The following is a 15,136-nucleotide window of genomic DNA, read 5'->3' as shown; positions in this document are numbered from 1 at the left end:
TCAGTACATTCAACGCATTATTTATTGACAGCAAGCATGCCCAACATGACTGCGACTTCAGCTTCCTATTTCTTGATAGCACTTTCAGAGTACTTCCCGCCGCGCTCAAAACAAATCTGCAGTTAAGAACCTATCACAGCATGAAGAAGCAAATATGGTCGTTACGTCACCCAAAATACTCGTCAACGGGGTCCCACCAGGGGTCCGACCCACTTTGGATCAGAGTTCGGCACCCACCAGACACCGCGCGCTCACACATCGTGGCACAACTGCGGCGCACGCGCGCCGGCGCCCCGGACGTGCCCTGTTCGGACTCGGGCTCACAATGACGATACCGACACGCTGGCGCCGTACGGACGTCAGCAGCGGTCACGCGTTCGTCTGTGCCGGCGGCGTTTCCCGGCGCGGCGGCGGCGGCGGATCGAGCGCCGGCCCGCTGCCGGCGCCGCTCGCCGGGTCGCCTCTGAGCGCGCGCGCGCGTCCGCCGCGGACGCAGCCGCGCCTGCAGCCGGTCACGGCTCCGAGTCCTGTAGGAGCGACGCCGAGGTGGGGCTGGCCTCCGCCAGGACACCTGGCGGCCGGACATGGATTCGGTGTCATCAGCAGACCGCCGACAGCCGGCTGAGGTCACCAGGTCAGCGGCAGATCGGTCGCACGTGAAAATACTCCATCACTGACACCCGTCTTGGTGAGCATCCACCACCAAAATTCGCCAATGACGACGGGGAATAACACGGACCGGCTTACGGACATGGCGTTACGCCTGCACCGCAGCTGACGACCGCACACAGCCAGCCAGCCCGGCGGCCAGCAGCGGAGTGCGGGCTGTGGAGGGCGCGTCTCGGCATAGGGGAGCTCCGTACCTGTGCAGCAGCTGCGCCGCAGAGTCTGGATGTTCTCCAGCTGGGAGCGTAGCTCCGACAGAGAGCGGATGGCCTTCGTTAAGCCCTCGTTCTGCCAACACGACGAACGAAGTAAGAGGGCAAGTGCTCGGTCAGCAGCACAGGTCAGGAGACTGGCAGCAGCCCAGGCAACAACGCAGCAAAGGAAACAGGATCACCATATCACGCGGGGAGAACAACAAACACAGGTACTTAACATCACAGGACAGACGGCTGCCTCCTATCGACACAGAACTAAGGACCATTTATCAACATGGCAATGAGCACTACCTAACCGCGAACCATAGATCAACATAGGTGGATACAAAACAGAACCACTCGTCAACAAGCAAAACAAAACGCTGCGCTCCCGATGTGGCATTTCACGGTCCACACTCACCGTTTTCCGGTGTGGCTTATACCCAGCTGCCTTCTGGAAGCACAGCTCTATCTCGCTGACCTCAGAGATCAGGGCGGCCATCCGACTGAGCAGCGACTTGACGGCGCTGGAAGGAGACGCACAGCTCTTCTCACGGCACGCGCGATGACGGAGACGCAGTCTGGCCTAGCCAGGCCGGCGTCCATTAATACTCGGGACGGGCGAGATGCGAGTGTTGGCAAGATTCTGAGTAAATCACAAAGGACTGATAACTGTACAGTTATCCTAGCAGTCATATGGATGTTGTACTGAAACCATTTAAGACGAGACAGCAGCGCCGTGCTGCAGAGCCAGTTGGAGCGGTTACTGATCAGGACACGGGCCAACGCTGGCCGGCGGGCAGGGCAGCAGACCCTGCTGGCGCGGTTGCCGATGAGGACACTGACCACCGCTGCCCGGCGTACAGGACAGCAGACCTAGTTGGAGCAGTTACTGATCAGGACACGGGCCACCGCTACCCGGCGCGCAGGGCAGCAGACCCAGCTGGCGCAGTTACTGATCAGGACACGGGCCACCGCTGGCCGGCGGGCAGAGCTCACCCGTGCTGCTCGTACGGCAGGTCCAGGCCGGTGGTGAACTTGTCCTCCAGCAGCCGCCAGCCGAGCAGCTCGGAGTGTTCGCCGATCCGGGCCAGCTGGCCGCCCAGCTGGTCAATCTCGCTCACCAGGTCACCTGGAGCGTGAGCGGCGATCATGCGAGCGGGTCCGAGCGAAGCCCACCAGGTCCACGGCTAGACCGGAGGGGTCACGTGACAGACGAGCAGGGCAGGTCAGCGTCGACTGCAGCCCAGGTCACGCGGGGCCGTACCAGGCAGACTCTTACCAGACGGTTCACCGCACGCGGAGCACACACATGCAGGGGTCTGACCAGCCAAGTGAGGAGCATGACAGAGCTGGACAGAATATTTCAGTGTCAAGTTCATGGCTCTCCATGACCACCCACGGTACCTTACGTTCGTCATATGGACGCTGCTGTCAGCAAATGATCTGGTTCACGGTGGTCTCAGGCATATTGAAGGCAGTCAGCACTCTAGAATTCACGACATCAAGACAGCGGAAGCCTTTAAATTGTAAAGCCACCAAGTGACTGGCATCATATGCTCCCCAACTGCATCTGCCACCATTTGTTACATTCATTACAAGTGTTAGTCCATCCCACCCGACATGTCTCACTGAGGAGAGTGGCTCCTGGCAGCTGCTGTTCGGAGTCGCCGAGCATGCTGGAGTCCATCAGCAGGGTGGCCTCCCGCAGCCGGCCGCGCGTCTCCGAGAGCGCCGCCAGGTCATCCAGCTGTGAACCAACAGGCATCATATCACATGCCACCTGAGGATGCCAGCACACAAGCTGTTCAGGACAAAAGCCACCTGCCAGGTTATATAAAATAGGATCATGAACAGATAGAGTTTTGGCACTGCAGGAAGTCATTACATTTCATTGCAACTCACTTGCAAAAAAATGCCTTGTAGAGGTCCAGGTGCAAATGTTAGAGACATGCTCATTCAGGTTACCAGTGCATAACACACAGCAAGATGTCATACTACCAAAACCTGGTGCTGCTTGTGTTTGTTTTGCACTGTCAGAGATTACTACAGTGAGCTTTGGGGTAATCCATGAATTATGTTCTGCACAGAAGGCAATGGGTTTGTGGAGCATAACCAAAGAGGCAAAGGGGGGAGGGGTAGGGCAGCATGCCATTATGCCCAGGTGTGGTTGTAGATTATGCTGATATAATTCACAACGAGTGGTGTAATCAGGAAAAAAGGTGGCTTTTCAACAGCACAACCTAAGTGTAACCAAATACAGAGGGAGAAAGGTTGAAAATAAAAATGCTTAATGCAATTAATGGACAACTTCTTCCACTGAAATCACTTCAATTATCCTGCAATCCTCTGCATAATTTTTGAAAACACCTAAATAGTGCAAGACAATGTCACACTAGGCTGCAATAATATCTAGCAATATGTTCATACCAGTTGATCCTGATATGGGGCCTTGCTGCCTTTACTGGTAGTGTCCAACAAGCTCTCCAGTTGTGAATCAAGCTTTGATGAGTCATCTCCTGAGCTGACTGTAGACATCAAGCTGCTGCCATCTTGACACTTCAAAAGTAAGTATTTGATGCTATCAATTTGCTTGTTTCTTCTTATCACATCCATGTGCTTTCAAATATTTTGACTGACAAGCAAGCTCTGATCACACCTGAAAGAAGATTGTCAGTGCTAAAATGGGTATCTCAGAAGTATATACTGCTGTGCTTGATAATGTGATAGGATCTGGAGGGCACATAAGGCAGAAGCTCATGTTCATGGCAGAATGTGCTTGACAGAATTAAGATATCTCCACTTTGGGGTGCAAGGTATATGAGAAGTGACAGGAAGGCATGCAATCCCCACATCACTGGCATATTGCACACATACACTACTGAGTTTTCAAAAAGTTAGGTATACCTAGTAATTCTGAAGCCCTTTCCTACAACCACAGAGTTCATATAAGTATATTTTATGACCAACAAACTCTTCCAACTCCACATAGTTCGGGCTTAGAAGTCTTTTGAGATGCAAGTATGTGTATTTCTTTTCACTCAGAGCAAACCTCTACTGCTCACCATCATGCATCCATACAAAATTACAATTCACAACAGGCTTCAAATGACAAAAATACTCATTTGTTTTAAATTGATATAAGCCGACTACTGTGACAAGTTGCATATTGGGTTTTGGGCTCACAGTCTGCAGTGGCCACTTTGTGCCCTCATTGCAAAAACACATACTGGGGGTTTGTTTCACTTGATGGCCTGCCATGCCTTTTGTGCTTGCAAATGACAAACAGAGTGCAGGTACAAACAGCATTAGTTACCCAGTAACTATCAGGCCTAATTCATCAAACCAGCCACGCAACGGTCTCCTGACACTGTTGAAGAGTTTGAACATCAATAAATCGGCCATCTCAGGATTTCATTTCTCAAGCAGGCGCTTGGACCTCGGCCACCTTGCTTTCTTAAATAATTTGTTTCACTCTACTTGTTTTACCCCCGCCCACACACGGCTCGCCCCCCACCGCTACACCTTATAACACGACAGCCCGTCCATCTACGGCCCCGCTGTAGCATACAACACTCAAGCAGTGCGCGCCTGGCAAAACAACGAACAGACGGCGCAAAAATTGCGCCACACTCGTATCAAGAAGATGTCTGGATGTTTGTTGCACATTTATTCTTAGAGTGACGTCACTGATATCAAGGACTTCATTGCGCGTTAGCACTTCAAGCAAAAATGTACCGAGGTACTGGAAGCATGGTGTTATCCTGCGGCCTGCGGGACAGTCAAAACATCAGAAATCTTATTGACAGTACTTATAATGCTGTATACTTCGATTCCAATATGATGTACCCGAAAGGCCAAGGCCCGATACAAGGGAGCCAAGGTGGAGAGCTCTGCATTGGATGCTATGTGTGTGAGTGTCAATTCTTATATCCACTTTCAGTGTCAGAACACCAAAGCAACGCAGGACGCCCTGACATTCTGGCAACACGGGAGGCTCCCTGGCACTCAGGGTACGGTCCATGTCCCTGTTCAGTAAATATTCCACTGGTCAATGCAGGCCTCCTTGCGATCACAAACATCCCCGCTAGGCACTGTGGGTCCTGACCAACACAGCGGGTTCTTCAGTGACTCAGAGGCTCGACCAATGTAAATTACGGACCCTGGCCCCTGCTCCCGCTTGAAAAAGCGCCCCCCCCCCCCCCGGCCCAGACCGCCACGGAACCTCGCCTGTTCAGCACCGGTTGTGTCTAACCGACACAGAGGCCCTCATCACCTCATGAGACCCCAACTGAAAATTTCCCTGCTTGTGAAATGTGTCCAAAGGCTCAGACCGATACTGAGCCGACTGTTCGGTGCAGATGGTTCCTAACCGGCACAGAGGGCCTCACTGACTTATAAGGGGCCTCCTGATCCGCGCAATGGATCCTCTGACTGACATTTGAAGTTGGGCCCCTGCGTACGACCTCCGACTGGCTCTTCAGAGCCTTCTGGCCTCAAATCGGGCCTTCGACCGTGTGTCCTGAGGAGCCGAAAGGCCCCTCGAGATCTAAAGGGGACGTGCTCCCTGTGTCACTCCTCCACCTGCGTCGCTGCACCTAGCCCCAACAACTTATCATCGCTGCAAAGGCAGTCCGATGTCCAGGCCGCCTATCTCTGCAACAGCTTTTGCGTAAGCGCTTTCGATTTTCACGCCGATTTCAAAGCAATGGTTGGCCATATAAGCTTGCAAAGCCCACCATGATTTCTGGCGTTAAATTTTACGCGCTTGGCTCGGTGGCCATTTGCACCTGCCGCTAACAGTTTGTTCATCATCGATGTGAAGCGTATCGGCCACCCTGTTTCGTGTAATTCTCGTGTGTACGTCTTCCCTTCTCGTGCCACTGCATTTCAATGGTTTGCGTCATAAGCTTGCAAAACACCTTATCATACTCGCCATCGAATTCTACAGAAACTGCTTGCTCATGTATGTGCCTCCCGCTGACAGCTTGTTCGTCATAGACACAAAGATTTCCGTTGTTTCGCAAGGTCAGACCTTACGGCTATCGGCCACGTCGAAAGTCCCAGTGCCGTCATCTGTTTTGCACGGGGCAAAACCGACCTATTGCAAAACCCGTGCACACCACTCTCCCGGCCTTGGAGCGATGACAGCTGCATTGCAGTGCTGGAGTTCCTATTGGTAGTTTCTATTGGTGGGCACTGCATGCGTTAATTCAGGACATCATATGGATATATATATATATATATATATATATATATATATATATATGTATGCATTGGGTATTGCCGGGGAATACAGCACCAAGAACGTGCTGAATTTTGACAGCATTGAGTGTTTTTAGTTGCCACACAGACATTTTATCTTGTTATCGGTAGTGCCCTGCAATTGTAGTTTTAATGCATTTGAATGACATGGTTAGCACTCAGCGTAGAAGAGTTATCAGTGATGACCATTTACATAGCCAGTTAACATGCACAATATCACCCACTTTTGGCAACTTTGCAAATCTTAGTGCACATGATTTTTCTGTTCTGCCGTCATACCAGCCAACCATTACATTTCCTTTCATACCATTAAGCACCGAGGACCAGTGTAGCATTGACAAAATCTGGTGTAGATAACTGTGTTTTGCAGTCCTGCCAATCCTGCCAGTGGATGAATCTGATAATTTATTGCTCTTCACTTGGTACCATGACAAATTATCGTGGTGACTGTGGGCTTATATGTATAGTGTCAGACTCCAGGCAGGCCTTTTGCACACCACATGGGGTTCCAGTGAATTGTTTCATCACAGTAGAGGCATAATTGCCAATTGGTCAAAGCATCAGACTCCTTCGTAGGGGTCCCTTGTTGAGTCCCTGTTGTGTCAGAGTCTAGGTGCTAATATGGTCAGTGCCATTCCTGGTTTTCCAATAAATGGGTGTGAGGATGTGTGTCACATTCCTTTTACTAGAAGCTGTCATCACAGCATTTTAATTAGGTACTATAATCATCTTAGTGGGGTTTTTGAGATAGTGTACCAATGGACCCCTTCTTGTCCACCACAAGGCTGTTGGCAGCTGCCAGCTGAAGTATGTCCTTTCATGAACCTACCCTAGGTTTTTAACCTTCTGGCAGGGGCTGGATGAGAGGAGAATCATCATTATAAGCTTGGGTCCTTTGATCTGTCTCATTCTATGAACCACCATAAGGAGCAGTGCATGAAACTTGCAGGAATGTGAGGGCCTGTTGTGCTTATTAAGCAGTCATAGCTAGATGTTTGTATCTCTTTGGAGTTGATTGGGTTCTGCAATGTTTGTGCCTGCCTCACAATATTTGCCCCATATTCCAAAAAATCTGGGAGGCTTCAAAGCTAGGAGGATATCCAAAAATCTCGTCTTCACCCCTCCCCCATAGGTTTGAGAAGACTGGGGGTGCTGAGATGTATCTGTTCCCTTACATGTTCTTGAATTTTCAGGTAATGGGCAAGCATGCAGCTAACATTCAAAGTCACTTTGGTGGCCTTGTTAAACTTTTTAATTCACCAATGTCAAGGTGCTGAAAACTGGAATGTAAATGCAAACATGTGCATGGAAGAGTCATGTGGTGCTCATTTTATGCCTCATTCACCATTAGTCAACTGCTCATTTCTGTAAGTATTTGTCAAACTTTAATAGCACTACCTTCTTCTCATTTGCTGCTGGATTATGGTGCTAGATCACAATCAAGCACCAGGGAACCTCAATAGCATCCATTATGCTTCTGAACCGGATTTTGCAGCTATGTGAAGGAGCAGCCCAATGATCTCATTGAAGTTGGGGCAAGACCTGTTCCATGTCCCTTCCTTACATGCCACATCATGGGGTTAATGGTAAAGTTCTCCAAAGTTTTGGATTAGATGCCTCTTCTCCATCCCCTTAATGTAGCACACTCTATTTGAAGCATGGTCTCAGCAATTGCAAGATGTTATTTTAGTTTCAGTTGTCATTGGACATTCATTGATCATCATTGCTAACTTATTTGCAGGCCACTTGAATTTTTGGAATGTGAAGAGCCTAAAGCACTCCAAGGCAACAACACAGAAGACCAAGAATATGGATGCACTGAGGTATGCAATATGGGGCAACTTCACTATCCCAGCCAGTTTGCTCCAGTACTTTCAGGCATTCCTGTAAACAATCCAAACAGATCTGGTGATAACTGTGTGGATGTGGATTTGTAACCTTCAGAGCTCCTGTAAAATGTGTGACACCTTAATCCCAACATCAGCAAACTGCACAATCACGGCAAACTTGAGCTCTGGGGTCACAGGGTGGCCTGTTTCAGGCTTATTCTGGAATATATTGTTTGTCAAATGCCCCACACTTTTCAATACTTTGCTGCATGTCACATTTAATCTGCCCCAAAGCTCAATCAGTTAGAGTGCTGGTCCTAGAACCCATTTGTGGTAGGGTGAAGATTTGAGTTGTCATGAGTGCTTCTTGCTCTATACTTGAATGATGTATAGCTATAAGCAGTACCCATTCAAAAGGCAAAGTCATTGGGCTGTGTCTAGCATGGCAATGCAATGAGCTTACACCACAATGTTTGCCATAGAAATGCAAGTTTATGTTTGGTTAGTCTGCTAGATATTGAGTTTTAAGGACACATCAACTGCCTTGGTTATATGCACCAATTGCATGCCTGGATGGTGAAGTGAGGGCTCACACAACAAACAATCTGAGGCTTTCCAGTTTAAGCAGAGTCCCATTTTTAGTTTGGTGGTCAGAAGTATGAAGATGTCAAGAAGACTTCAGTGTTCTGCAAAGTCCTGCCGGGGATCGAGTGTTTTGGACCGCGCCGGTTCCTGCGGGGCGGATTCCCCTGCGTGCGGTATGTCGCCGTTCTGGTCTCGGCTCTAGACCTCTCGCTGCCAATGGGCCAAAGGCTAGGCTGGCTGGGCTGTGGCTATGGCTTAATGCTAGGTTGGTTCATTTATATGTTAGTTCATGGCATGCATGTAATGAACCATTGCATATTACCTAGTATATTTATGTCAGTAACTGATTTAGTTCATTGAGACTAACTTTTTTGTCATTCTTTTAAGACAGCTTTGCTTGTATTTACTATTTCTTCATTTATCCATGACCTGGAATGATGTGAAAGGTGCAGTATCGTATCGTTACGCCGTACGGCCCTCTGGCATGACATGATGTGCTGTGGGCTTGTCCCCCCCCCCCCCCCCCCTACATCATTGTGGTCATGTTGGCTTGTGTTGCTCATGACAGTGCTCATAAAGTGACCCGGCACATTTCAGCTATACAAACCGCTACTTCGCCACCACGCTCATCTACAGCGTGCTGCTCGGCTTCCTGGGCGTGGATCGGTTCTGCCTGGGTCAGACGGGCACCGCCGTCGGCAAGCTGCTCACGCTGGGTGAGTCACCGCCGGGCAGTCCCCACTGCTCACCGGAGTTGGCCGCTGGCGCGCCATACTTGGCGGGCTGCGAAGCCTGTCCCCGGTTAGCGCACACAACTGCAGTTTCTTTTTAGTTTGCAATGCTGCGTTGTTGCAACAGCTGGGAATGAGCATTGCAAAATTCATTCAGTAGGGTGTCCAGGATGTAATTATAGATTCACACCACCAAAATTCTGGCTCTCCGACGACCTCCGCACGCAATTCATTGACGCTAATCCGTTGCCCTTTGACCCTGAACCAAGACATCTGACCTTTCTGCCCCATTCATCAAGCCTGAGGCGCTTATATGCTGAGTTGGCCGCCGGCTGGTTCGATACTGATTGACCGATTTTGAACAAGGGAAGGGCAAAAGGCAGTCCACCCCAAGCGTCACCCCATCCCCAATCACATGCCACCTCCCCGCCCCTATCAGGGCGAGAGTTACGCCCAGGAACTAAACTGTTAGGGAAAAACGGTTTGCAAGGCTTCAATGTCAATATCTAATTGCATTTCCTAATTGTTGTATGACTCACACGACATCGGTACTTGGCTTGTACGTCGGTGTCGCAATACGGATGTAGCATTGTCGTTAACTTGTCTCGAAGCTCTGCGCTGATGACCGATGTTGTCCGTCGTCACACCTGTCCCTCGAGCCGATTGATTGCGACCCGCGTGATCACGTGATGAGCGTCGGTCGGAGGGTCATCCTGCAGCCAGGTGACGCCCGCCCCCTGGCGCGCCGTCAGGTGGAGTCGGCATCTGGTGGGTGGTGGACATCATGCTGCTGGTGTCGGGCGGCATGATGCCCGAGGACGGCAGCAACTGGGTGCCCTACACGTGACCCGAGCACCGCCGCGCCGCTGCGTCGCGCTCTCGGCCCGTGCCGTGAACACTAGTCTGCCGGGCGACAGCCAGCTGCGGTGCTGAGCGCGCGCCCGCGCCTGGAGTGACCTGGTGCCGCCGCGCCACGCTCGCGGCCCGTGCCGTAAACACTAGTCCACCGGGCGGCAGCTAGGTGCGGTGCTGAGCGCGCGCGCGCGCCTGGAGCGGCCCGGGGTTGGTGGTTTGCCGGTGTCGGTGCCGGAGCTGGTGCAGGCGCGTACGTGGCGCACGAGGACCGGCGTGCCCCGGCTCCCACCGGTGTGTGCTTTCAGCGATGGTCTGTGATCCGTCGCGACGGTCGTGATCTGAGCCGGAGCTCGTCGATGTCGGTGTGAGCTGCTGTTGGTCGCTCAAGTGCGCGGCCCACCGCGTTGCCGCTGTCGTCCGTCTCTCGCTTGGCGCGGATGAGCCTTTGTGTAGCGCTATGTTCGTAATCATTGGTGTCATGGTTGCACGTTACATCACGTTCTGGCGGTATGGCGTACGGAGCGGGGCCGGCAGAGCCCCGTCCCGCTGGCAAGCGCTGTGTGGTCTGCCTGTCAAGCGACGTCCCGAGGCGCTGTGTGGTCCGTCTGTCAAGCCACGTCTCCCTACGCTGTGTGGTCCGTCTGTCAAGCCCCGTCTCCCGACGCTGTGTGGTCCACCTGTAAAGGCACATCACCTGGCGCTGTGTGGTCCGCCTGTGGAGGCGCATCACCCGGCGCTGTGTGGTCCGCCTGTAAAGGCACATCACCTGGCACTGTGTGGTCCGCCCGTAGAGGCACATCACCCGGCGCTGTGTGGTCCACCTGTCAAGTCACGTCTCCCGGCGCTGTGTGGTCCACCTGTAGAGGCACATCACCTGGCGCTGTGTGTTCCACCTGTCAGCCACGTCTCCCGACGCCGTGTGGTCCACCTGTCAGCCACGTCTCCCGACGCCGTGTGGTCCACCTGTCAAGCCCCGTCTCCCGGCGCTGTGTGGTTCGCCCGTAGAGACACATCACCCGGCGCTGTGTGGTCCACCTGTCAAGCCCCGTCTCCCGGCGCTGTGTGGTTCGCCCGTAGAGACACATCACCCGGCGCTGTGTGGTCCACCTGTCAAGCCCCGTCTCCCGGCGCTGTGTGGTTCGCCCGTAGAGACACATCACCCGGCGCTGTGTGGTCCACCTGTCAAGCCCCGTCTCCCGACGCTGGGTGGTCCACCTGTAGAGGCACATCACCCGGCGCTGTGTGGTCCACCTGTCAGCCACGTCTCCCGATGCTGGGTGGTCCGCTTGTCAAGTCACGTCTCCCGGCGCTGTCGAGCGTCCATCCTGGGCGGGGGCAGGCGCGATGCCGATTCTTAGATGGAGAGACAAGTTTTGATTACTGTGTAGAAAACCAAGTGCATTCATTGTTACCCCTTTCACAGTATTTGGGGACGCGTCTGTTGCCCCCCAGTATTCTCCCAGCCCGACCCTTGGCCCTGGATCCACTGGTTGCCTTTGTTGAGCGCTCATCAGGCAACATGAATGTACGTGCTCCTCGTTAAATGCAGCACTCATGCAGTTATGTATGCGACGACATGGAATGTTTGTCAGTGACAAAGCGATTGCGTGGATGAAGCGCTGATTTGCCTCTATGGGTATGTGCTTATAGAATCGGAAGGATACGCATTAGTACTTATTTTGTAATATAAACGACGGTCTCCAGAAGCTGAGTGTGGGCACCAGTTCCACTACACAGTGGCACCATTGGCCGACACCTGCAGACACCGGAAGATTCGCTTCTCATCGCTCGGTGTATCAGTCGGCTTCGTTTCCACAGGAACCTGTCGAAAGGGCGTAATGGCTCAGTGGTCGGCGCGTCGGACTCCCAAGTGGGAGCCCGGGTTCGGAGCTCCGGCGTGCTTCTGTGTTGTGCCGAGGGGGGTCTCTGCTCCATATGCACTTCGCGTTGGAACGCGATGGTCGGTGGAAAAGATTATCTGCGTTGCGCGTGGGACCCTTGCGTCTCACACCATTGGAGAAGGTCGCACCAGACAGCCTGGTGTCGCTGGGTGGTCAGCTCATCTTAAGGCCTCCTCTTGGTAAACACGCTCGGTTCCGTTTGCAGAGTGTTTCGTGCCCTCCACTCGCCTGCGTCCCAGTTATGGCTTTCATTTGCGTAAAGGCTGTTAAAAGCTGCCGACTGCGTACTGCTACTCCACCGGAATATACTTGGCGGTGTATTATGGGCGCAGTTTTTTCGATGACAAGCCGTGGCGTAACCAAGAGGGGTATTTTAGGCGGAGAACCCGTGGAGGTGTAGGTTAACCGGGGCCGAGCATACGGGGTTCTGGGTAAATAAAACGTAGAAATGTGTCTCAACGCAAGTTGTGATACGATACCGAACGTAAAGACGCCAGCTCAGTAGAAAGAGTAGCTCGTAAGCGACAATGGAAGGGTCCCTATGACCCGATGTGCCCCCCCCCCCCCCCCCCTACTGGACAGATTCCTGGCCACGCCACTGAGAATAATAAACGTTCAATGTACGCCATGTGTGGTATGTGGTGCAATTTACCGCGTAACCATGTAATGTATGTCGTGCAATTTACCATTTAGGTATTTTGAAGCATGGGCGCATCAAGGCCCTCCCCTGGTCGTGTTTTTCGTTCTAGATGGCTCCCGAAGAAAATCGAAAATAAGTGAGAAGCGTGATCACTGCTTTCCGCTCACCGTTGAGGGTAGGTCACATCGCATTTTAGGTAATATGCTATTCCCAGCCTTAAAGCTATCGAGCCTGTGTTCACAGAAGTCAAAGCTAAGGAGAGCAAAATAAGAGATGAGTAATGTTGCAGCACGCGGGTCAATGCGTTTAGAGCGAAAGGTAATACGACTTCTCTGGTTTCATTAAAAATTTACTGGCCGGTTATACCAAACGGGTTTTAGATACGGACTGCTGTTCCTCAGGCGCGGGAGCTACCATCGCTAGCGTTTTTAGTTGTCTAGCTCATTTGCGCCTGAAATGCATGGGTGAAACCGCTTTCTATTTCAAGTTTATGCCAGCCGGTAGTCGTGCCATTTCGGCAGCACAGCAGCAGGCGGTAGGTGCAACAATGTCATGGAATTTCTCATTGGTGAGATGCTGAGTGTCTTAGACAGGGCGCTGACGTCATTGGAGCATTTGTCTCCGGCGCCACCGGCTGCGTCGCCACATCGTAGCGGGAATCTCGCATTTGGCGTAGTGTTTAATGCTTTTGAAGTTTGCTTTAAGAGTTAAGCAAGGGTGCAGCTTGTCTACCAGGTAACTGGTGTGTTTGTCCAGTTCGTCCGTCCCGGTGGCCCAGTTGGTTAGAGCGCCTGCCTTCCGATTCACCCACCCGTGGCGGGGTGGGTTCGAGTCGCTTTAGGCGCTCGCTATTTGTCCTTGACAGGTATGGCCTGCGGCCGGTGGCAGCGGTCGCGCATAAAGGTCAGTTGACGTCAGGGGCAGGACGGATCCGTGCCGAGCATTGCGGCACGTTAAGCTTTCGCCACTAAATTCTGCCGTTGCCTGGAATTGCGCGATCGGATGGTAGGGGTCAGGGCTCACACAACAAGCACTGCTTAGCGTGAGCGCTGATCCCAGAAATCCATACATTCAGAGGGTTCGGATCAAATGTGTAAAAAAGTGTTTCCAAAGGCTTGCAAGTGAGGCATGCCATGCCATTTTTGGCATGCCCGGCGTATGTGATCCCTGCCAACCGGGCCTGGATTCCCACTGACTTTGACTGGCGTCCTGTTGGCTCAGCATAGCTCGCCGGCGGTGATTCATTCACTGCCTGTGGACCTGCTGCGCTGCCGTCGATGTCTGGCGTCTTGGCGACGGGGCTTTGAGCTCCCACGACCGCGCCTGGTGCGCCGGTATTAACGGGGGTTGTCCGGTGTCGGTGAACTCGTTGGAGCAATGTCGGGTGAGATGATGGGTTCAGCTGCCTATTCCCTCGACCGACGCTGAATCCTTGTTAAGGAAGGATGAGATGACCCCGCTCAAAGTATCCACTAAAGCGTGTGAGTTATTTGCTGTCGCTGCCGTCAGCTGCTGGTAGGACGCGTTTCTGTTACATTGGGCGCGGCCGGAGCTGACGGGCCAGCATCGCACGGTTGTAAATCGCACGATGCCACCAGCGCGATTGGTGTGATGCTGTGGCACAACTAGCATCACACCACGTTCGGCGCTGGTGACGTGGTCGTCCTGATGTTTAGTGAACTGCTGCAGTTACCTTTGCGCTCACCTGATGCCTGCGGTGTTTGCAATGCGATCTGTTTGAAATTCCAGAGAGTCTACGCACAGTACTATCGAGGCAGAAGTGAGGAGGCGCGAGCAGCTCGTAGTGAGGCGTGAGCTGTCTTGCATGTCGTTTGTAGCTGTGCTGGGCACGGCGCCGGCATCGCCCCCTGGGGTGCCTGACTTGACGAATGGCCACTGATTAGCCAGGTCTATGGGGATGCCGCAACGTCAGCATGCAGTTGTTTGAGAATGGAATCGTGTTGGGACTGAAGAAGAACGAGACGCAGCGACCTCTATTCGCATTGCTTTAGGCACGTAGCATAGGGAATAGCCTCCGGTCGCCTTATAACGCAGGAACTGCCCCCACGTATGAGGGACCCGCGGGTGTGGTAGCCGCCTTTTCGAGACGCGTGGACCGGACTGTGTGTTTGACCTTTAGCCTTATGCCACCATGGAACACATGAGGTGAAATGTACATGGGGCCTGCTGATGTCGCAGCGGCCGTCTTTGGACGCGTGGTCTGGAATCTTTGTGGAGCTTGCTGAGGTCACAGCAGGACGTCTAGCCCAGACTGTACGGAACCTGGCAGGGCCTCAGTGGCCACCTTGGGACCCACTAAATAGCGAAGTAAGATGATTATTATTATGATGACACAGGCTGGGCGACGGTGGATGACACGTGATGCCACAGAGACCGGCAACGGCAAAGGCGCGAGGACAGTGAGCCGGAATGCGTGAGCCTGACCCACTGTATTGGCACCATCGCTGGC

The 15,136-nt window shown here is 52.6% G+C and overlaps 2 protein-coding genes across 9 annotated transcripts; one reads left to right on the top strand and one right to left on the bottom strand.

Moving 5' to 3' along the window:
• Window positions 1-462: 462 nt before the first annotated feature.
• Window positions 463-4,446, bottom strand: LOC119112623 (uncharacterized). 5 transcript variants are annotated; one of them, XM_037236842.1, is made up of 7 exons: window positions 4,386-4,446; window positions 3,291-3,519; window positions 2,493-2,610; window positions 1,860-1,992; window positions 1,282-1,387; window positions 864-954; window positions 463-571 (listed from the first exon to the last, which is right to left on the bottom strand). In XM_037236842.1, the coding sequence occupies exons 2-7, from the start codon at window positions 3,474-3,476 to the stop codon at window positions 513-515; spliced, it is 693 nt and encodes a 230-aa protein (XP_037092737.1). In that variant the 5' UTR covers window positions 3,477-3,519; window positions 4,386-4,446; the 3' UTR covers window positions 463-512. The 5 variants fall into 5 exon arrangements, with proteins under 5 accessions (XP_037092737.1, XP_037092742.1, XP_037092740.1 ...); XM_037236847.1 differs by having other exon boundaries at window positions 4,432-4,446; XM_037236845.1 differs by lacking the exon at window positions 4,386-4,446 and adding an exon at window positions 4,350-4,368.
• Window positions 4,447-5,700: 1,254 nt separating this feature from the next.
• amrt (TM2 domain-containing protein 2 amaretto) lies at window positions 5,701-10,142 on the top strand. 4 transcript variants are annotated; one of them, XM_037237160.1, is made up of 6 exons: window positions 5,701-5,720; window positions 7,319-7,492; window positions 7,867-7,948; window positions 8,597-8,712; window positions 9,137-9,255; window positions 10,023-10,142. In XM_037237160.1, exons 2-6 carry the CDS (start codon window positions 7,332-7,334, stop codon window positions 10,115-10,117), a joined length of 573 nt encoding a protein of 190 aa, XP_037093055.1. In that variant the 5' UTR covers window positions 5,701-5,720; window positions 7,319-7,331; the 3' UTR covers window positions 10,118-10,142. The 4 variants fall into 4 exon arrangements, with proteins under 4 accessions (XP_037093055.1, XP_037093056.1, XP_037093054.1 ...); XM_037237161.1 differs by lacking the exon at window positions 5,701-5,720 and adding an exon at window positions 5,869-5,888; XM_037237159.1 differs by lacking the exon at window positions 5,701-5,720 and adding an exon at window positions 5,967-6,039.
• The last annotated feature ends 4,994 nt before the right edge of the window (window positions 10,143-15,136 follow it).

Source organism: Pollicipes pollicipes, unplaced genomic scaffold (assembly GCF_011947565.3).
Source record: "Pollicipes pollicipes isolate AB1234 unplaced genomic scaffold, Ppol_2.1 Scaffold_7261;HRSCAF=8764_pilon_pilon_pilon, whole genome shotgun sequence".
Lineage (NCBI taxonomy): Eukaryota > Metazoa > Arthropoda > Thecostraca > Pollicipedomorpha > Pollicipedidae > Pollicipes > Pollicipes pollicipes.
This window is presented reverse-complemented; position numbering and strand designations above follow the sequence as displayed.